The sequence below is a fragment of the Podarcis melisellensis genome (genome assembly GCF_964234715.1).
Source record: "Podarcis melisellensis genome assembly, chromosome: 3".
NCBI lineage: Eukaryota > Metazoa > Chordata > Lepidosauria > Squamata > Lacertidae > Podarcis > Podarcis melisellensis.
The window spans coordinates 3,951,170-3,968,807 of record NC_138530.1 but is presented as its reverse complement, the minus strand read 5'-3'; the positions used below and the strand labels follow the sequence as shown (position 1 = coordinate 3,968,807).

Below are 17,638 nucleotides of genomic sequence, written 5' to 3'. Positions count from 1 at the left end.
TATAGACATGTGAGCTCAGCTACTCAGCAGCCCCTCTGCCTGAGTGATAATTCCTGGCATCCTGGTAACTGAGTGCCAGACAGGTAGCCATTCCAGAAATAACAAACCCAGATGAAGACAAAAGGGTGTGATGAACTTGGCTGGGAAACAGGGAAATGTAAATATATATTTTTTTTGTTACACTTGATGGGTGTTTGGTGGAGGGCAAGGAGAACCATGGGGCAGGGTCCAGGATGATCAGATTACTGCCACCAGACCTCTCATGATGTAACCATGATGTATGAGTGATGTAGTTTGGGGGGGGGTGTAACATGGGGATTAGCAGCTAATAAAAGTTTGGTGCTCTTTTGTTCGGGGCTTCCATTTTGTTCCACCTGGTGGCAGGTGGGAGTCCTGTCGTGACAGTCTTCAATAAAGACCAAGCCTACTGGCTGCTGTTTTGCTCTGGTATTATGGGCTGGTGTCCTTGGTTTTTGTCCAAGGGAGCCCTCAGATTTCTCTGTTAACACAAGGAAATCTCAGTGCATCTGAGCACACTCTACCCCCCCCCCCACCGTTAATGTGTGGTTGACAGAGATGGTGAACGATCGTAGTAGCTGGGCGAAATGGACGGGGAGAGAGAGATTGGGTGAGGGGTTGGAAGAGCAAGTGTCCCGGACCCTGAAACCATCACCTAAGGCCCTTCTTTGTGTCCCTCCTCTGTGAGGGGTCTGGAGGGCAGCAACACAAGAACGTTTTCTGTGGTGGCTCCCTGCTTGTGGGATGCTCTCCCCAGGGAGGTTTCCCAGGTGCTTTCATGATACAGTCATACCTCGGGTTGAATATGCTTCAGGTTGAGCGTTTTTAAGTTACACTCCGTGGTGACCTGGAAGTAATGGAACGCGTTACTTCCAGGTTTTGCTGCTCATGCATGCGCAAATGCTCAAAATGACGTCATGCGCATGCGCAGAAGCGGCGAAACATGGCCCGTAACGTGGCAGTCACTTGTTATGTTCTACTCAGATTGCGAATGGGGCTCCGGAACGGATCCCGTTTGCACCCAGAGGTACCACTGAACACCTTTAGGCGCCATGCGACGATGTTCCTCTTCAACCAGACCTTGGGCTTCTTCCGAGATCTTTTGATGAATGCTGGGAGACCCATTTCGCCTTCTTAGAGATACACTTCCCAAAGTTCCCCAAGAAGAGGGATTGGTTGTTAAACCACTCTGGGAATTGTAGCTCTGTGAGAGGAACAACTCTCCGCTCCTTTAACCGACTACATCTCCCAGAATCCTTTGGGGGTGGTGGGAAAGTCGTGACTGCTTAAAGTGGCATGATGTTGATTTAAATGTTGTGATCCGAGAGAAAACCATCATATTTTTTTCCTCAGCCCTCAGAATGACAGTGTTGTGACTCTTTTTCACCCTCTGGTGGCTAGGGATCTTAAAACAAATCTCCCTGAGAAATCTGTTTCCAATGGGTTGGCTTGTGCAAATTCAGCGGGAAGAGTTTATTTATAAGAATTATAGCACTAAGGAAGGAGGTGGGTGAATGGGTAGATTTTTAAGAAAGCAAGAATACCTGGAAGAGTGTAAGAAGAATCATCTAGTTCTCCTAAAAGCCAGCTACTCCACCCACAAGTTTCCCAGCAGGAAGAATTAAAGTGATAATTTCGACAAACTTACTGAGTGCGATCCATCGTTCTCTCTGAGATGAATGCTTTCCTTTGCCAGAGACTGGGCAGGTGAGGAAGGTCAGTGGCTGAAACAGAACAAGCACCAGTTTCTGTTGTGTCTGATGAAGATGGTTTTATTTTGGCAGGCTTTGGGGAACTGATTTCTTTTGATAGATACGTTTTAATTCCATAGATAGTTTCATTACTTCTAAACAACAACCTTCTGTTAAGTTTTTAGCTATGTGTGTTTTATCTGTGTTGGTTTGAAAACGTTGCAAGCTGCCTCGAGTCCCAGTTCTGGAGGAAAAGCAGGACATAAATAAAGGAGCAACAATAACAGCAGCAATAACTCAACTGCCGTAGGGCTGGGTGATATATTGCTATATCACCCAAAACCAGTTTGAAGTCCATATCGTGATACAGTATTGGTTTCGTGATTTTTGAACCGGCAATATATTGTGAATCATGGTTTGTGTGTGTGTTGCAAAAATCACAATGTGGGGAAAACCGTGAAGCCAGCCCATGCCTCTATATAGCACCGTCCCTATTTTAGACATCGTGATATACCAATATATCGCGATGCTCAGCTGGAGATATATCAGAATGTCGAAAACCAGCTCCATCCATTGTGATATACTGGCCTATCACGATGTTTAGCTGGTGATAAATTGTGATGTTGAAAACCAGCTCCATCCTTATTTCAGACATTACGATATACCAGTATATCACGATGTTTAGCTGGTGATATATCGTGATGTTGAAAACAAGCTCCATCCTTATTTCCAGTACCAGTATATCACAATGGCCAGCTGGCGATATATCGTGATGTTGAAAACAAGCTCCATCCTTGTTTCAGACTGTGATATACCATTATATCATGATAGTTAGCTGGTGATATATCGTGATGTTGAAAACCAGATACCGCCCAACCCTAATCTGCTGTTTCTGCCTCTGCAGCTCAGCTGCCAGCAGTATTACAAAGACACCTTTTACAACAGCACGATGCAGGCGCTGCTAGACGGGGGCTGCGTGGAGAACCCCAAGTACTACAGCTACATCACCGTATTGGCGCTCATCGCGACCATCATGCTGGTGCAAGTCAGCCACATGGTCAAGCTCACACTGATGCTCATGATTACCGGTTCGGTGGGAGTGGTCAACATCGTGGCCTGGGAGCACATCTTTGACAAATATGATGAGGAACGATTCCAAGAGAGCAGGTAAGCCCCCCGGGGTCAGGGGTGTTGGCATCTCGGGGTCGAAAGGCCAGCTGGCTCAGTCCCTCTCCGCCTTGCCGCTGCGAAGATTCATCAACCTCTGCTCCGATGTATATCAGCGACTCAAGCTTGCAGACTTGAGCACACTTACTCAGCAGTGTATACTGCACGAGAGAAGAGGTTTGAGGCTGTAGATACTGTCAGAGCCACCCGTGGTCCCAGCTCACAAGAGACCTAAGTCCAATCCAGTTTATTTACAAGAGTCTTTATTGAAGAACATTGCTGCTTTTACATTCCATCTCCGTGGCTCTACGTCTGTGACATCAGACCGCTGCAGTCCCCTCTGAATCAGTGCCGCCCCTGCACCAGTTTAAGAGGTTTGTGCTGGACCACCTCTTCCTCTCCTTCCTCTTCCGCAGGGTCTTTCTGCCCCCCTGGGTTCCCTCCCGCCGGGACTCACCAGAGGCTGAATCCTCTGACGCCTGTTCCCCCCTCCTTCGTGCTTTGGGGCCGGGCTCCTCCCCAGGGCTCTCCTCACTTCCGCGCGCCTCCACATTTGAACTTGGCGCGCGTACGTTGCTTCTGACCTTCCTCTCGACCGCTACACTGCTCCCGGTGCTACTCTCCGCCCCTTCCGGCAGAACGTCTTGCCCCGACCTCCTTCCCCTGTCTCCTTCCTGCTCTGCTCCCTCTGACACACTGGTAACTCCACCCCCTTCACTCCGTTCCGGCGGAGAAACCGGCCCCAATCTCCAACTCCCACTGGGGGCTTTCCCTTCGCTCCCCTGCTCCTGACTGCTTCCCCCTTGGGCTCCCCTTGGTCTGACCAGGGGGGCTCCCTTTTGGGAGTCCTCTGACTCACTGGACAGACTCATGGACGACCTTTGGTCATTGTCATCCTCCTCCTCGTCTCTCTGGGATTCTTCCCCCTCGCTCTCTGTCTCCTCCCTCATCTGCTCTTCTCTCCCTGAAACCCTGACATCCATCCCCCCCTCGAAGCCCCCCCTTCCCCCCTCCCGCCCGTCGGGTGCAGGTTGTGGGAGCTGCGGCTCTTCGGGGGTAGATTCTGGATACAGGTCGTCTACGTCAATGTTCTCTGCTGGCAGTTCTGTGTATGTGTGTTCGAACTCGGGTTCTTCACCCAAAGCATTCTCAGTCTCCTCTTCCATTGCTACTTCGTCTGGTGCTGCCCGCCAAGGCAACTTCACCCACCTCTTACGCCAGTCCTCCTCTGGTTGCTCCTCCCACCAATCCGAGGGTAGTGTGTCCACTCCCGAACACGATCCTCTGGGCGGGCTCGATTCTGCCGTTCCTTCCTCGGTGGAAGAGAAGCCCCTGAACGTGCTATCTGACAATGTGGGCGTAAAGAGCCAGTCATCAAAATACTCAGCTGGCATGGGTCTATGTGGGAAAAGTGCATGGAACTCATCTTTCAAAAGGGGTTCGTCTAACGCGTAGCCCGGCACCCAACTATTGGCACTGGCTGGGGTGCCCTCTCTGGCGAGAAAGTATTCAACTCCCTCTGCCCCCCAGCTTGTTTCCAATTTCCAGGATCTCTGTGACCTCGTTGAGCAGTTCGGCCCTAGGCGACCCCCCCCCTCTTGGGTGACTCTTTGCGTGGGTCTGGTACTGTTTCTGACTCCTGAAACCTGTGCGGGGCCTTGTAGGGAGTGAGCACCGACCCATGAAAGACCGGGTGCACTCTGGATCCTTCTGGGAGGGCCAGGCGAAACGCTACAGGATTGTTCCTAGCATCAACTTGGTATGGCCCTAGCTGCCTGTGTCCTAGCTTCTTTTTGGCTAATGATTTGGCTGGCATCGCTTGGGCCGCTAACCATACCCAGTCCCCCACCTGGATGTCTTCTCCCGCCCTTCTGTGTTTGTCCGCCTGCACCTTATAGGCTTGTTTGGCCAGCTCCAAATGTCTCCGCAGCTCCTCGTGTACCTCTTGCAACTCTGCTGCGAACTGGTCGGCCTCTTGTGGTACCCCCTCTCCCGTTTCTACGAGCCTCGGAAAGGTTCTGGGATGACGGCCATTGTTCGCGAAGAACGGCGTCACCCCCGTCGATGCGTGCTTCGTGTTGTTGTAGGCAAACTCAGCCATCGGCAGGTAGTCCACCCACGCTGCGGGTCGCTGATTGGCGTAACATCTCAGGTACTGCTGCATGATCGCGTTGACCCTCTCTGCTTGGCCGTTGGTCTGTGGATGTCTCGCCGACGCTAGGTTGATCTTGACGTGCAGGATACCTAGAAGCTTCTGCCAAAAATTGGAAACAAATTGGCGCCCCCTGTCGGACAGGACAGTTTGGCGGTCTGTTCTGCCGTCGCCACCTTGGCACAAGGAATGAAATGCGCCATCTTGGTGAACAGGTCCACAACCACCAGTACCGCCGTCTTGCCCCTGGAGCTGGGCAGATCAGTAACAAAGTCTAGGGCTACCCTCTCCCACGGTTGCTGCGGCGTCTCCAGCGGTTCCAGCAATCCCGCTGGCTTCTGGTGTACTGGTTTGGACCTCTGACAGGTGTCACACCTGGCGACGTAATCCGCCACCTCTCCCCGCATCTGGGGCCACCAAAAGTCCCTGGCCACTAATTCTATTGTCTTCTCCTTGCCGAAGTGGCCCGCACTGGGGGCGTCGTGCAACTGCTGCAGAACCTTTGCGCGGAGCTCGTCGCTTGGTACGTAGAGAGCACCTTTGCGAGTCAAGAGCCCGTCTCGTAACTGGAACTCATCGTCTCTCTGTGAACCCCTGCGCAGCTCCTCCATCTTGGATTGTGCAAACTGATCCACTTGCAACGCGCGTCGCACCGCATCCAGGTCGACTGCGATGGCAGCGCACGCCCACGCCTGCGGTGCAAAAATGTGCTTAGCTGCTATTGGTGCTGTCTCCTCAAGATATTGTGGTTTCCTGGAGAGCGCATCGGCTATAACATTGGAATCCCCCGGGATGTATTCTATTCTGAAGTCGAAATCCGCGAAGAATTCTGCCCAGCGCATGTGTCTTTGGCTCTGCAGCTTCGCTGTTCGCCAATACTCTAAGTTCTTGTGATCCGTGCGGACCTGCACTGTGTGCTTGGCTCCTATGAGGAAGTGTCACCACGCTTTGAAAGCTGCGTGAATGGCCAACAGTTCCCTGTCCCATATGGTGTAGTTCTGCTCCATCTTGCTGAGCTTCCGGGAGTAAAAGGCACCAGGTCTCCAATTCCCTTGCGGATCTTCTTGCAGAAGGACGGCTCCAACCGCTCTGTCGGACGCGTCGGTTTCTACCTGCATGGGCCTGCCGGGATTCACGTGCAGCAGCTGCTCTTCGGAAGCGAAGAGGCTTTTAAGCTTCCGAAAAGAGCGCTCCGCCTGTTCTGTCCAAGCGAACTTCTTCTTCTTGGAACTGAGGGTGTCCGTGATTGCTGCCGTCTCCTTTGCAAAACCTTTGATGAATTTGCGATAGAAATTGGCAAACCCGATGAATCTCTGGACTTCCTTCCGATTGCGTGGGCTCTTCCAGTCCAACACCGCTCGGACCTTGACGCTGTCCATGGCCAGCCCCTCGTCGGACAGCTTGTAGCCGAGGAAATCCACCTCCGTCACATCAAACTGGCACTTCTCCAACTTGGCGTAGAGCCTGTGCTCCCGCAGTCTCTGCAGGACCTCCTTTACGTCTTTCTCGTGAGCTTCCGGAGATTCCGAGAAAATCAGGATGTCGTCGAGAAAACACACACACTTCTTGTAGAGGAGTCCCGCCAGCACGTGATGCATAAAGGCTTGGAAAACGTGGGAGCCATTTTGGAGACCAAACGGCATAACTCTGTATTCATACGTGCCCAGAGGCGTGAACATGGCAGTCTTCCACTCATCGCCCTTCCGGATGCGGATGAGGTACGCTCCACGCAAATCCAACTTGGTGAAGATCTTCCCCTTCCTAACGGTCGCTAGGAGGTCGTCAATCTTGGGCATGGGAAAGGCCTTGGGCTTAGTCAGTCTGTTTATGAACCGGTAGTCCACAATGAGTCTTTTTTGGGGCGTGTCTTTCTTCTTCACAAAGAAAACAGGACTGCCCTCCACTGCTTTGGATTCCCGGATGAAACCGCGCTTCAAATTATGCTCTATGAACTCTCTGAGCTCTTGCATCTCGTCCTCAGACATGGAATACAGCTTTGCAGTCGGCAGCTGCGCCCCCGGCACCAGGTCGATCGCACAGTCGTAAGGCCTGTGAGGCGGCAACTTGTCAGCTTCTTTCTCGCAGAAAACCTCCAAGAATCCTTCGTACTTGCGAGGCACTGCCTGCACCATGCCAAGTTGCAGCTGCTGCTCAGCCCCCTCCTCCTGGTTGGACTGGATGCAATGTTGAGCACAATACGATGAGCAGAAGGTGATCTGCCGCTGGTACCACGCTACAGCGGGACTGTGCCTCTCCAGCCAACTCATGCCTAATACTATGGGCGTGTCTGACAGGTGGGTGACATTGAAGCTAATGACTTCTCGATGATTTCCAATCTGCATCACCATGGGAGGCGTCTGTTGCACAACTTGCCCCCCTAGCAATTTCCTGCCATCCACCGTAACTACGTTCAGAGGCGTTGTTGCGGGCAGAAGCGCTATGCGATGCTGCTTGACAAATTGCATCCCCACAAAATCCGCATTGCTCCCTGAATCGATCGTGATGGGAACTTCCAGGGTGGTTCCATTCGGCAACTGAAGCGTTGCAGTGAGCTGCACTGCTGGCTTGGGTGGTAAAGGGTCTGTGCGTTGCAAAGGCGCTGGGGACTGCTCTACAGATCCGCCTGGCTGAGCCCCAGCAGCTCCGCTTCCAGCCAGGCACTGTCGTTTCCCTGAGGTTGCTCTCCTTGCATCACTTCTGCTGCCACTGTTGCTAGAGCTGCAGTGTGCTTCTGGAGCCTCTGGGGGCACTCTTTCGCCATATGCTGTGCACTGTCACAAATGTAACATTTCCTGGTCCCTCTAGGAGGCTTCGCCTTTACTGCACCGGAAACCGGGGCTCTGGCTGGTGTCTGAGCCCTAGCACCACCAATTTCCATCGGCTCTTCTCCCTGCCTCCCCAAGGGCGAGGGGTGCGCCTGGCCAAAGTCCCTGGGGATAAAAGGGGGTGTCCTTGCTGGTGCACGTGTCTGGGGTCCTTCCCCATCGTGCCAAGGGCGTCCCTCGTGTCTTACTCCTATCGCAAGAGCCCTTTGCACCACGTCTTCTAGGGTCTGGGGTCTGTCTCCCCTGGCAAGCTCATCCTTGATGGGGCCGCTAAGACCTTCCCAGAACAGATCTCTCACTGGTTTGCTGTGCTTTTCCCAGCCTAACACAGTTAATAATGCGAAGAATCTGGAATGATACTGACGTACTGTGGCTTTGCCTTGCCGCAGCCCATGCATCTCTTTACGCGCAATATCCAGGTCCACAGATGACTGGAAACAGGCATCCATCGCTTTAATAAATTCATCAGAGTCTCGGCGGGCAGGGCCATCTTCGCGCCACAAATTGCGCAACCAAGCTCTGGCTTCCCCATGCAAATGCGAAATTATAAATCCCACTTTCTCTTCCTCATCTTTAAAATCATTGCGAAGCAAATGCAGTGCATACAAGACGTCTGCCCTGAAACTAGGGTAGTGCTTCAGGTTCCCATCGAAGTGGGTGACTAGGGTGCCCCCCCGCCGTCCAAGTCCAACTCCCTCCGATCTGGATCCCGGGAACCCTGCCCTGCTTGCATGCTCCCACCTTGTTTGCAGGTCCTGGCAGCGCTTCTCCAGTTCGTCATTCTTCTTTTGAGATGCAATGACTGCAGCTGTGAGTTCGGTAACCTGCTTCCCCAGCGCTTGCAGCTGTTCCTCCGCACTCATGGCTGCTACCGTTGGTGAGCTTTGCAAAAAAAAAATTTGCGTTCTGTGAGAGGGGACTTACTGTCAGAGCCACCCGTGGTCCCAGCTCACAAGAGACCTAAGTCCAATCCAGTTTATTTACAAGAGTCTTTATTGAAGAACATTGCTGCTTTTACATTCCATCTCCGTGGCTCTACGTCTGTGACATCAGACCGCTGCAGTCCCCTCTGAATCAGTGCCGCCCCTGCACCAGTTTAAGAGGTTTGTGCTGGACCACCTCTTCCTCTCCTTCCTCTTCCGCAGGGTCTTTCTGCCCCCCTGGGTTCCCTCCCGCCGGGACTCACCAGAGGCTGAATCCTCTGACGCCTGTTCCCCCCTCCTTCGTGCTTTGGGGCCGGGCTCCTCCCCAGGGCTCTCCTCACTTCCGCGCGCCTCCACATTTGAACTTGGCGCGCGTACGTTGCTTCTGACCTTCCTCTCGACCGCTACACTGCTCCCGGTGCTACTCTCCGCCCCTTCCGGCAGAACGTCTTGCCCCGACCTCCTTCCCCTGTCTCCTTCCTGCTCTGCTCCCTCTGACACACTGGTAACTCCACCCCCTTCACTCCGTTCCAGCGGAGAAACCGGCCCCAATCTCCAACTCCCACTGGGGGCTTTCCCTTCGCTCCCCTGCTCCTGACTGCTTCCCCCTTGGGCTCCCCTTGGTCTGACCAGGGGGGCTCCCTTTTGGGAGTCCTCTGACTCACTGGACAGACTCATGGACGACCTTTGGTCATTGTCATCCTCCTCCTCGTCTCTCTGGGATTCTTCCCCCTCGCTCTCTGTCTCCTCCCTCATCTGCTCTTCTCTCCCTGAAACCCTGACAGATACATACTAAAACTACGCATTTATTTTACATAAATCAGGACAAGGAAACGTGTTGTCTCTCCTTGCCATCTTCTCGGACAGCATAAAAACAACAGCTGTACAGAGTGGACGTTCCGCTTACGCCAGCAATCTGTGCTGGAATGTAAACAGACATGTGGCACGCAACAATCCCATGTCTGCAGCAACAGGAGGAATGGAATCCCAACATCCCTAGGGGGGTGGTGGGGAGGCAGGAATGGAAGATCTCACTATGTGGAAGAGCACAGTTCTTAAAAAAACCACCAACCAACCCACACCACTAAGATCTTCCTGTGTTCTGTGACTTAAGCCTGCAGGTTGGCATGGTTCATATTGGAAAAACTGCTGCAAAGCTATTATTCGCAAAAATGAAAATCATAGGGTGTTCTTAAACCACTATGAATATGATCCTTTTACATGGGTTTGTATGTATAATGGTATTTTAGGCACTGTGACTTGCAGTTATTTTTGTTGATCACAGTTTAGTGATTATTTATTGTAATTGTTAAGAGTGAATTCCAGTTCAATTACTATTTGCTGATGTTTTGAGAGTTACTTTTATTGGGTACTGTTATATTCTACTAGATTATTGACTATTACTTTATTTGGTATAAGTCATTCCATTTTAAAGTTAGGTTTCATTATGACATTTTGTATTGGATCAGATTGTTACAAGATGTGTGTTCTTTGTTGTATATTGTATATTTTGTTGCTGCCACCTTGTGTATAGCAATATGGGACACTCTGTGGTCTAAACCACTGAGCCTCTTGGGCTTGCCAATCAGAAGGTTGGCGGTTCAAATCCCCGTGACGGGGTGAGCTCCCGTTGCTCTGTCCCAGCTCCTGCCAACCTAGCAGTTCAAAAGCATGTCAAAGTGCAAGTAGATAAATAGGTACCTCTCTAGCGGGAAGGTAAACGGGATTTCCGTGCGCTCTGGTTTCCGTCACAGTGTTCTGTTGCGCCAGAAGCGGTTCAGTCCTGCTGGCCACATGACCCGGAAAGCTGTCGGTGGACAAATGCCGGCTCCCTCGGCTTGAAAGTGAGATGAGCGTCCCAACCCCATAGTCACCTTGGACTAGATTTAATGTCCAGTGGTCTTTTAGCTTACCTTCTAAAGGTGGTGTACAAATTAAAAGTGAAATGAAATATTTCTAAATCCTACATAAATCCATCTGTGTAGAAAACTAGCACATCAAGGGGAAAGGGACTAATCTAGCCTTCTCCCAAAGAGTGGCTTTCTCCATGCAGGGGTATTGTTTGGTTTATACCAGGGGTGGCCAGCTTCCAAGAGACTGCGATCCACTCACAGAAGTAAAAACTGACAGTGATCTACCCCCATTTTTTAGGGGTTCAGGTCAAAGTTGATGAGCTTTTTGAGGGGAGGGGAAAAGCCCAGTTTTAGGGGGTTCGGGAGGCATACGTTTCTTAGCTTTGGGAGGGGGGGGCACAACGTTTTTACATTATATTGGGGTCAAAGAGAAACAGGAACTCACCAAAGGATCGCTGGGGGGGAAACAGCCTCGGTTCTCCAACAATGGAGGGCGAGGCTGGAAGGGGGCCAGTGATCGACCGTGATCGACCAAAACCTCACAGGGAACAAACACTAGATCGCGATCAACCTGTTGGACACCCCAGGTTTATACCATAGTGATTTGGTTTTGCTGGAGGTGCACATCAGCCTCCCACTGTGTGGCCATCACTAATTTTGCTTTGCTCTGCAGGTCCTCACTGATTCCGTCCAAATATTCAATGACAGCGATGATCTTAGTGATGATGCTCAGCTTCTACTATTTCTCGCGCCATGTGAGTAGCCTGCCGGTCTCTCTCACTCCCAGAATCTGAAGGTCCATGACAGCAGCAACAGAACATAAGCAATGATGTCCCCTTGGGGTGTGTATAGAGTCCAGATGTTCCTGGACTTCAACTCCCATCAGCCTCAGCAGCATGGCCAAAGGATTGGGAATGCTGGGAGTTGTATTCCAACAACAACTGGCAAGATACCCTTGCTGCTCTCATATGCAAACTACTTCTCCATGTTCATTCATGTCCTTCCAGAGCATGAAGGATGATGGGCAGATTTTACTCAGTTGTGTTGGGGAACCATTTCCCATGGAAACAGTGGCACTCATCTGCCAGGGGTCAAAGCTGCTCTCTGCCCCACAGGCTGGCCCAGAAACTAGTATATTTTCCAAATGCAAAAGTACCCGACACAAGCGTAGCTTTGGATCATCTAACTATAGTGGCACAGTGTCCTTGTTAAGGTATCTTAAGGCGCAACCGAGATCGGACACCCCACGTTTATTTGAGGCCTTCCTGGGATGACTCTTTGGCAGGTGGAGAGGCTGGCCAGGACTTTATTCCTGTGGAAGATAGACGTTCACGACCAGAAGGAGCGTGTCTATGAGATGAGGCGCTGGAACGAGGCCTTGGTCACCAACATGCTGCCAGAGCACGTCGCACGACACTTCCTTGGCTCCAAGAAGCGGGACGAGGTGAGCATCAGAAGGCGAGCAGCTTGAAGGATCAGGCTGGGAAAGGGTAGTTAAGGCTGTCTCTGTGTCAGAGACCAGGGAGAGCTTTCACCAGCCACAACGGATGGTTTTGGGCTAGATAGATAAATGCTGCGGCATTTGGAGCTTCCTGTGTTCATAGGTTGATTTCAGATTCCCAAAAAACCATCTGGCTGTTTGTTGCCCTCGGCCTCATCCAGCTGTGGTCTTCAGCTATTAAAGCAGCGTTTCCCAAACTTGGGTCTCCAGCTGTTTTTTGACTACAACTCCCATCATCCTTAACTGGCAATACCAGTGATGAGGGACGATGGGTATTGTAGTCCAAAAACAGCTAGACCTAGGTTTGGGAAACACTGTATTACCTACCTACGGGACCGCCTCTCCTGGTATGTCCCATGGAGGACCTTACAGGCCACAGGGAGGTTAGGCTGGCCTCAACCAGAGCCAGGGCTTTTTCGGCTGTGGCCCCAATCTGGTGGAACGCTCTGTCACAAGAGACTAGGGCCCTACGGGACTTGACATCTTCCTGCAGGGCCTGCAAGACAGAGCTGTTCCACCAGGCCTTTGGCCAAGGCACAGTCTGACCCCCTCCTTTGGTAATCCTCACAGAACTCTAGCCCAATGGTTGCTATTAATTTAATTTGATTTGGAGTTGATTTTAGAATGAATTGGTTTTAGAATGCTGTGTTACTTTTATTGTTGTTAGCTGCTCTGAGCCCAGCTTCAGCTGGGGAGGGCGGGATATGAATAAAATATTATTATTATTTATTAAAGAAACGATTACAGATCTCATTCATCCTTATCCCTGCCAAAAATCTCAGCATCCAATGAGTTTATTTGCAGATTTCACCACTGGTCAGATCTGTGTCCTCCAGGAGCTCATACAGATTTTAAGCAGGACTTCCAAAGTGTAGGGTATTCTCATTGTCTGCTATATCCACTAATGGTAACACCCAAATTGGCCGCAAGATCCTGGACTCTGTTTCTGCTTCCTTCCTCTCCTCCTTCCTTGCCCTCCTTTTCAGGAGCTATACAGCCAGTCTTACGATGAGATTGGCGTCATGTTTGCGTCACTCCCCAACTTTGCTGACTTCTACACAGAGGAGAGCATCAACAATGGTGGGATCGAGTGCCTGCGCTTTCTCAACGAGATCATCTCGGATTTCGACGCGGTGAGTCGCCCCCGACCAGCAGCCAAGGCGGCTGGTTGGCCAGTTTGCTGTAAGGGAGTCCAGAAAGGGAGGAATTGTATGATGTGGTCTTGAATATCTTAGCTTGTGTTTTCCTTTATGGCATTCCTGCTAAGAAACTTTACAATTCCAAAGAACCAGTAAGTATGTAACTCTTCAGTTCTATGGTTCTGTAGGGTACAAAAACTAATGCAGCAAACCAGCAGCATTTCCTTGGGCTGATGATCCATCATGGAACCATAGAATTGTAGAGTTGGAAGGGGACCCCCCAAAGGTCATCCAGACCAACCCCCTACAATGCTGAAATCTAAGCTAAAGTGTCTGTGACAAATGGCCGTACAAGCGCTGCTTAAAAACCTCCAAGGAGAGTCCACTGCCTTCTGAGGGAGTCCGTCTCCCTGTTGAACAGCTTTTCCTGTCAGAAAGTTCTTCCTTTTTATTATTATTATTATTATTTATTATTATTATTACCAACATTAATTATTATTTATTAAATTTATATACTGCCCTTCATCCGTAGATCTTAGGGCCGTTCGCAACATAGACCATTAAAAAAACACAAAATACAGTGGTACTTCGGTTCTCAAACGTCTCCATTGACGAACGTTTTGGAACCCGAATGCCAAAAACCCGGAAGTAAATGCTTCTGTTTTCCAACGCTCCTCAAAAGTTGAACAGCTTCTCCTGCGTGTTTTTCAATTTTCTCAATTGAATATGTTGACAGCCCTTTGCACCTCGGTTTTCGAACATTTCGGACCTTCTGGGATGGATTACGTTTGAGAACCGAGGTACCACTGTACATAATTGAACAAAAATAAACCAATAACCGCGCCACCCCCCATTGCTTAGCCAGAATCTCTTTTCTTGCCATTTGAATCCGTTGGTTCAAGTCCCTCCCCTCTGGAGCAGCAGAAAACAAACTGGCTCCCTCTTCCATGGGAGAACCGTTTAGGTATTTGAAGGTGGCTCTCACCTCATTGCCTTCCGTTAAGAGTTTGGGTGTAATCCTTGACGCCTCCCTTTCCATGGAGGCGCAGGTTACAGCAACAGCCAAGGCAACATTTTTCCACCTTCGCCGCATCAAGCAGTTGGTCCCTTACCTTTCCTGCCCCGACCTGGCCACAGTGATCCATGCGACGGTCATCTCCAGGCTTGACTACTGTAATTCGCTCTATGAGGGGCTGCCCTTGAAGCTGTCCCAGAAACTCCAGTGGGTGCAGAATGCTGCAGCGAGGCTCCTCACGGGGTCTCTGCCATGGGAGCATATTCACCCAGTGCTTTTCAAGCTGCACTGGCTCCTGGTGGAGTACAGGGTCAGATTTAAGGTGCTGCTTTTGACCTTTAAAGCCCTTCACGGCCTAGGACCCTCGTACCTACGGGACCGCCTCTCCTGGTATGCCCCACGGAGAGCCTCAAGGTCCATAAATAACAACACCCTAGTGGTCCCAGGCCCTAAAGAAGTTAGATTGGCTTCAACCAGAGCCAGGGCCTTTTCAACACTGGCCCCGGCCTGGTGGAACGCTCTGCCTCATGAGACCAGGGCCCTGCAGGATCTGATTTCTTTCCGCAGGGCCTGTAAGACAGAGTTGTTCCGCCTGGCCTTTGGCTTGGAGCCAATTTGATTCCCTCCCTCTCTTTTTTTCCCTTTCTTTTCCTTCTCCTCCTGCGATGAGGCTACATTTTAATATTTTAATGTTCCATTATTTTAATGTATTTTATTTTTGTTTTTAAGTTGTAATCATTCATCTTGTTTTTATTATTGCTTGTAAGCCGCTCTGAGCCCGGCCTTGGCTGGGGAGGGCGGGGTATAAATAATAAAAAATTATTATTATTATTATTATTATTATTATTATTATTATTATTATTATTATATCACCTCTCGCTCTTCTCTTCCCCAGTCTAAACATTCCCAACTTCCTCCACTGTTTCTCATGAGGCCTGGGTCCCAGACCCTTTGCGCATGCACCTGGTGCACTATGTTCTTGCTGGAGTGGGGCGGTGCATTATTTGCTTGGTGGGGAATATGTGTATCTGCCCCTCCATCAAGGGAAGGGGATCATTAGCCAAGAAGGAGGGCAGACCGGCCCTAGAGTGCCATTGTTCCCAACCAACTCTACGGCAACCGCTATCTGGTTTGCTGATCTCTATAGTAATCATGATTTTTTTTGGGTGTGCGTGTGCTTTTTGTCCCTTGATTCCCACAGCTCCTGGATGACCCTCAGTTCCGGTGCATCACCAAGATCAAAACCATTGGCAGCACCTACATGGCAGCTTCTGGAGTGACCCCCGACGTCAACACCAATGGCTACAACAATGCTGTTAAGGTAAACGAAAGAGAAGGGGATAGTTTGCACAGCTATGGGGAGGAAGTGAATAGAAAAGCTTATTTCAACAGCTGATGAGAGTTGCAGTCTAAAACATCCAGAAGGCACCATATTAGCAAAGGTTACAATAACCAGGGGACTGGTCTAAACCACTGAGCCTCTTGGGCTCCCTGATCAGAAGGTGGGCGGTTCGAATCCCCGCGATGGGGTGAGCTCCCGTTGCTCTGTCCCAGCTCCTGCCTACCTAGGAGTTTGAAAGCACACCAGTGCAAGTAGATAAATAGGTACCACTGTGGCGGGAAGGTAAATGGTGTTTCCGTGCGCTCTGGTTTCTGTCAGAGTGCTCTGTTGCACCAGAAGCGGTTTAGTCCTGTTGGCTGCATGACCCAGAAAACTGTCTGTGGACAAATACCGTCTCCCACAGCCTGAAAGAGAGACAAGTGCTGCAACCCCATAGTCGCCTTGGACTGGACTTAACTATCCCAGGGGTCCTTTACCTTTACCTTTTTACAATAACCAGGGGAACTCCTGAATCCGGCCCACTAGGTTTGTGTAACAAGCACTGCAGCATGTCAAATCCTTCTGTAGAGCCTGAATGAGAGAGACTTGACCATTGCTCCTCTGTTTTGAATGACAGAGCTCTGATAAGGAGCCGGGAAATGTTAGATATAGGAGCTTATGGAAGAGAGAGGAGTCACAGGTTCTGCTCATTCAATGCTTGAAAAAGACTTTTTGAATCCATTTCAGAATTAACAAATGGGCTTCCGTTAATGTGCAGAATATTAGGAATAAAGAAAGAGCATTAGTGTTCAATAAATAAAATTTGGCTGTATTCATTCCCTTTGGAGATGTGCAGAGTAACTCATTGTGTTAACAAGAATAGAGGATCTGTTGCTCAGGAGGCTCGTGAAGTACTTTGGTGTGGAGTTGTGCTGCCCTGGGGGACCTAATCCTGTCTGCTTTCCTTCCTTTGCTCGGCTCAGAAGGAAGATCTTTCGGAAAAGGAGCGCTGGCAGCACTTGGCAGATCTTGCTGACTTCGCCCTGGCCATGAAGGAGACACTGATGAATATCAACTATCAGTCCTTCAATAACTTCATGCTGAGAATAGGCAAGTGGAAGATTTCGGCAGAGCCTAAAGAACGCAGATAAACATTTCCCCCAGCTGTACCAGACACAGAGTCCTTCACAGACATTGGCTGACAGGAGAACCGGGACAAACAATAACACTGAATAGCTTTACGGAATTTACTGCTGCAAGACGCAGTGGTAGCATCGGGCTCAGGTGGTTTTAAAGAGAGATTGGGCAGATTCATGGAGAGGGGAGGTCCATCAGCGGCCCTAAGCCTCAATACCAAAACAGAGCCTTTCAGGCAGTATACTTTGACATGTTGCTGGCAGAGGAAGCATGGGAGTGGTCATCTGGGAATTGGATATGGGCTTCCTTGAGGCATCTTGGTTTGATTTGGCAAGGGGTTTCTTGCGTTCTCCAACCTCCTCTTAGTTTGGCCCTGCACACTGGGGCAAAGACTTTTAGAAGTACGCACATATAATTTGAACAGAGAGCCAGTGTGTTGTAGTGGCTAGAGGGTTGGACTAGAATTTTGGAGAGCAAGGTTCAAATCCCCACTTGGCCGTGAAGTTCACTGGGTGACAGTGGGGGCCAGTCTAGCCTGCCTCTCAGACTAGCCTGCCTTACAGGGTTGTTGTGGGAATTAAATGAGGGGGTGGGGAGAACAATGTACGCCACCTTGAGTTCCCTGGAGACAAAGGTGTGAGGTATAGAAGAAATACATAAATGATAAACAAGTACATTTTCTCTCTCTCTCTCTCTCTCTCTCTCTCTCTCTCTCTCTCTCTCTCTCTCATGGCTTTGGCAGGCATGAATAAGGGGGCAGTGCTTGCAGGGGTCATTGGTGCCCGCAAACCTCACTACGATATTTGGGGGAACACAGTGAACGTGGCCAGCCGAATGGAGTCCACAGGCGTCATGGGGAATATTCAGGTGAGGAGGGTTGTGAAGGGTGGTGGGAA

At 50.3% G+C, this 17,638-nt stretch overlaps 1 protein-coding gene across 1 annotated transcript in view; it reads left to right on the top strand.

Moving 5' to 3' along the window:
* The window catches only part of ADCY3 (adenylate cyclase 3), a 102,238-nt gene that overhangs the window by 82,753 nt on the left and 1,847 nt on the right, over positions 1-17,638 (top strand). Inside the window, exons 14-20 of the mRNA XM_081903767.1 lie at positions 2,614-2,876; positions 11,303-11,384; positions 11,915-12,073; positions 13,117-13,263; positions 15,486-15,605; positions 16,589-16,715; positions 17,485-17,609. Coding sequence (XP_081759893.1) covers positions 2,614-2,876; positions 11,303-11,384; positions 11,915-12,073; positions 13,117-13,263; positions 15,486-15,605; positions 16,589-16,715; positions 17,485-17,609 — 1,023 coding nt within the window. The remainder of the gene's footprint in view (positions 1-2,613; positions 2,877-11,302; positions 11,385-11,914; positions 12,074-13,116; positions 13,264-15,485; positions 15,606-16,588; positions 16,716-17,484; positions 17,610-17,638) is intronic.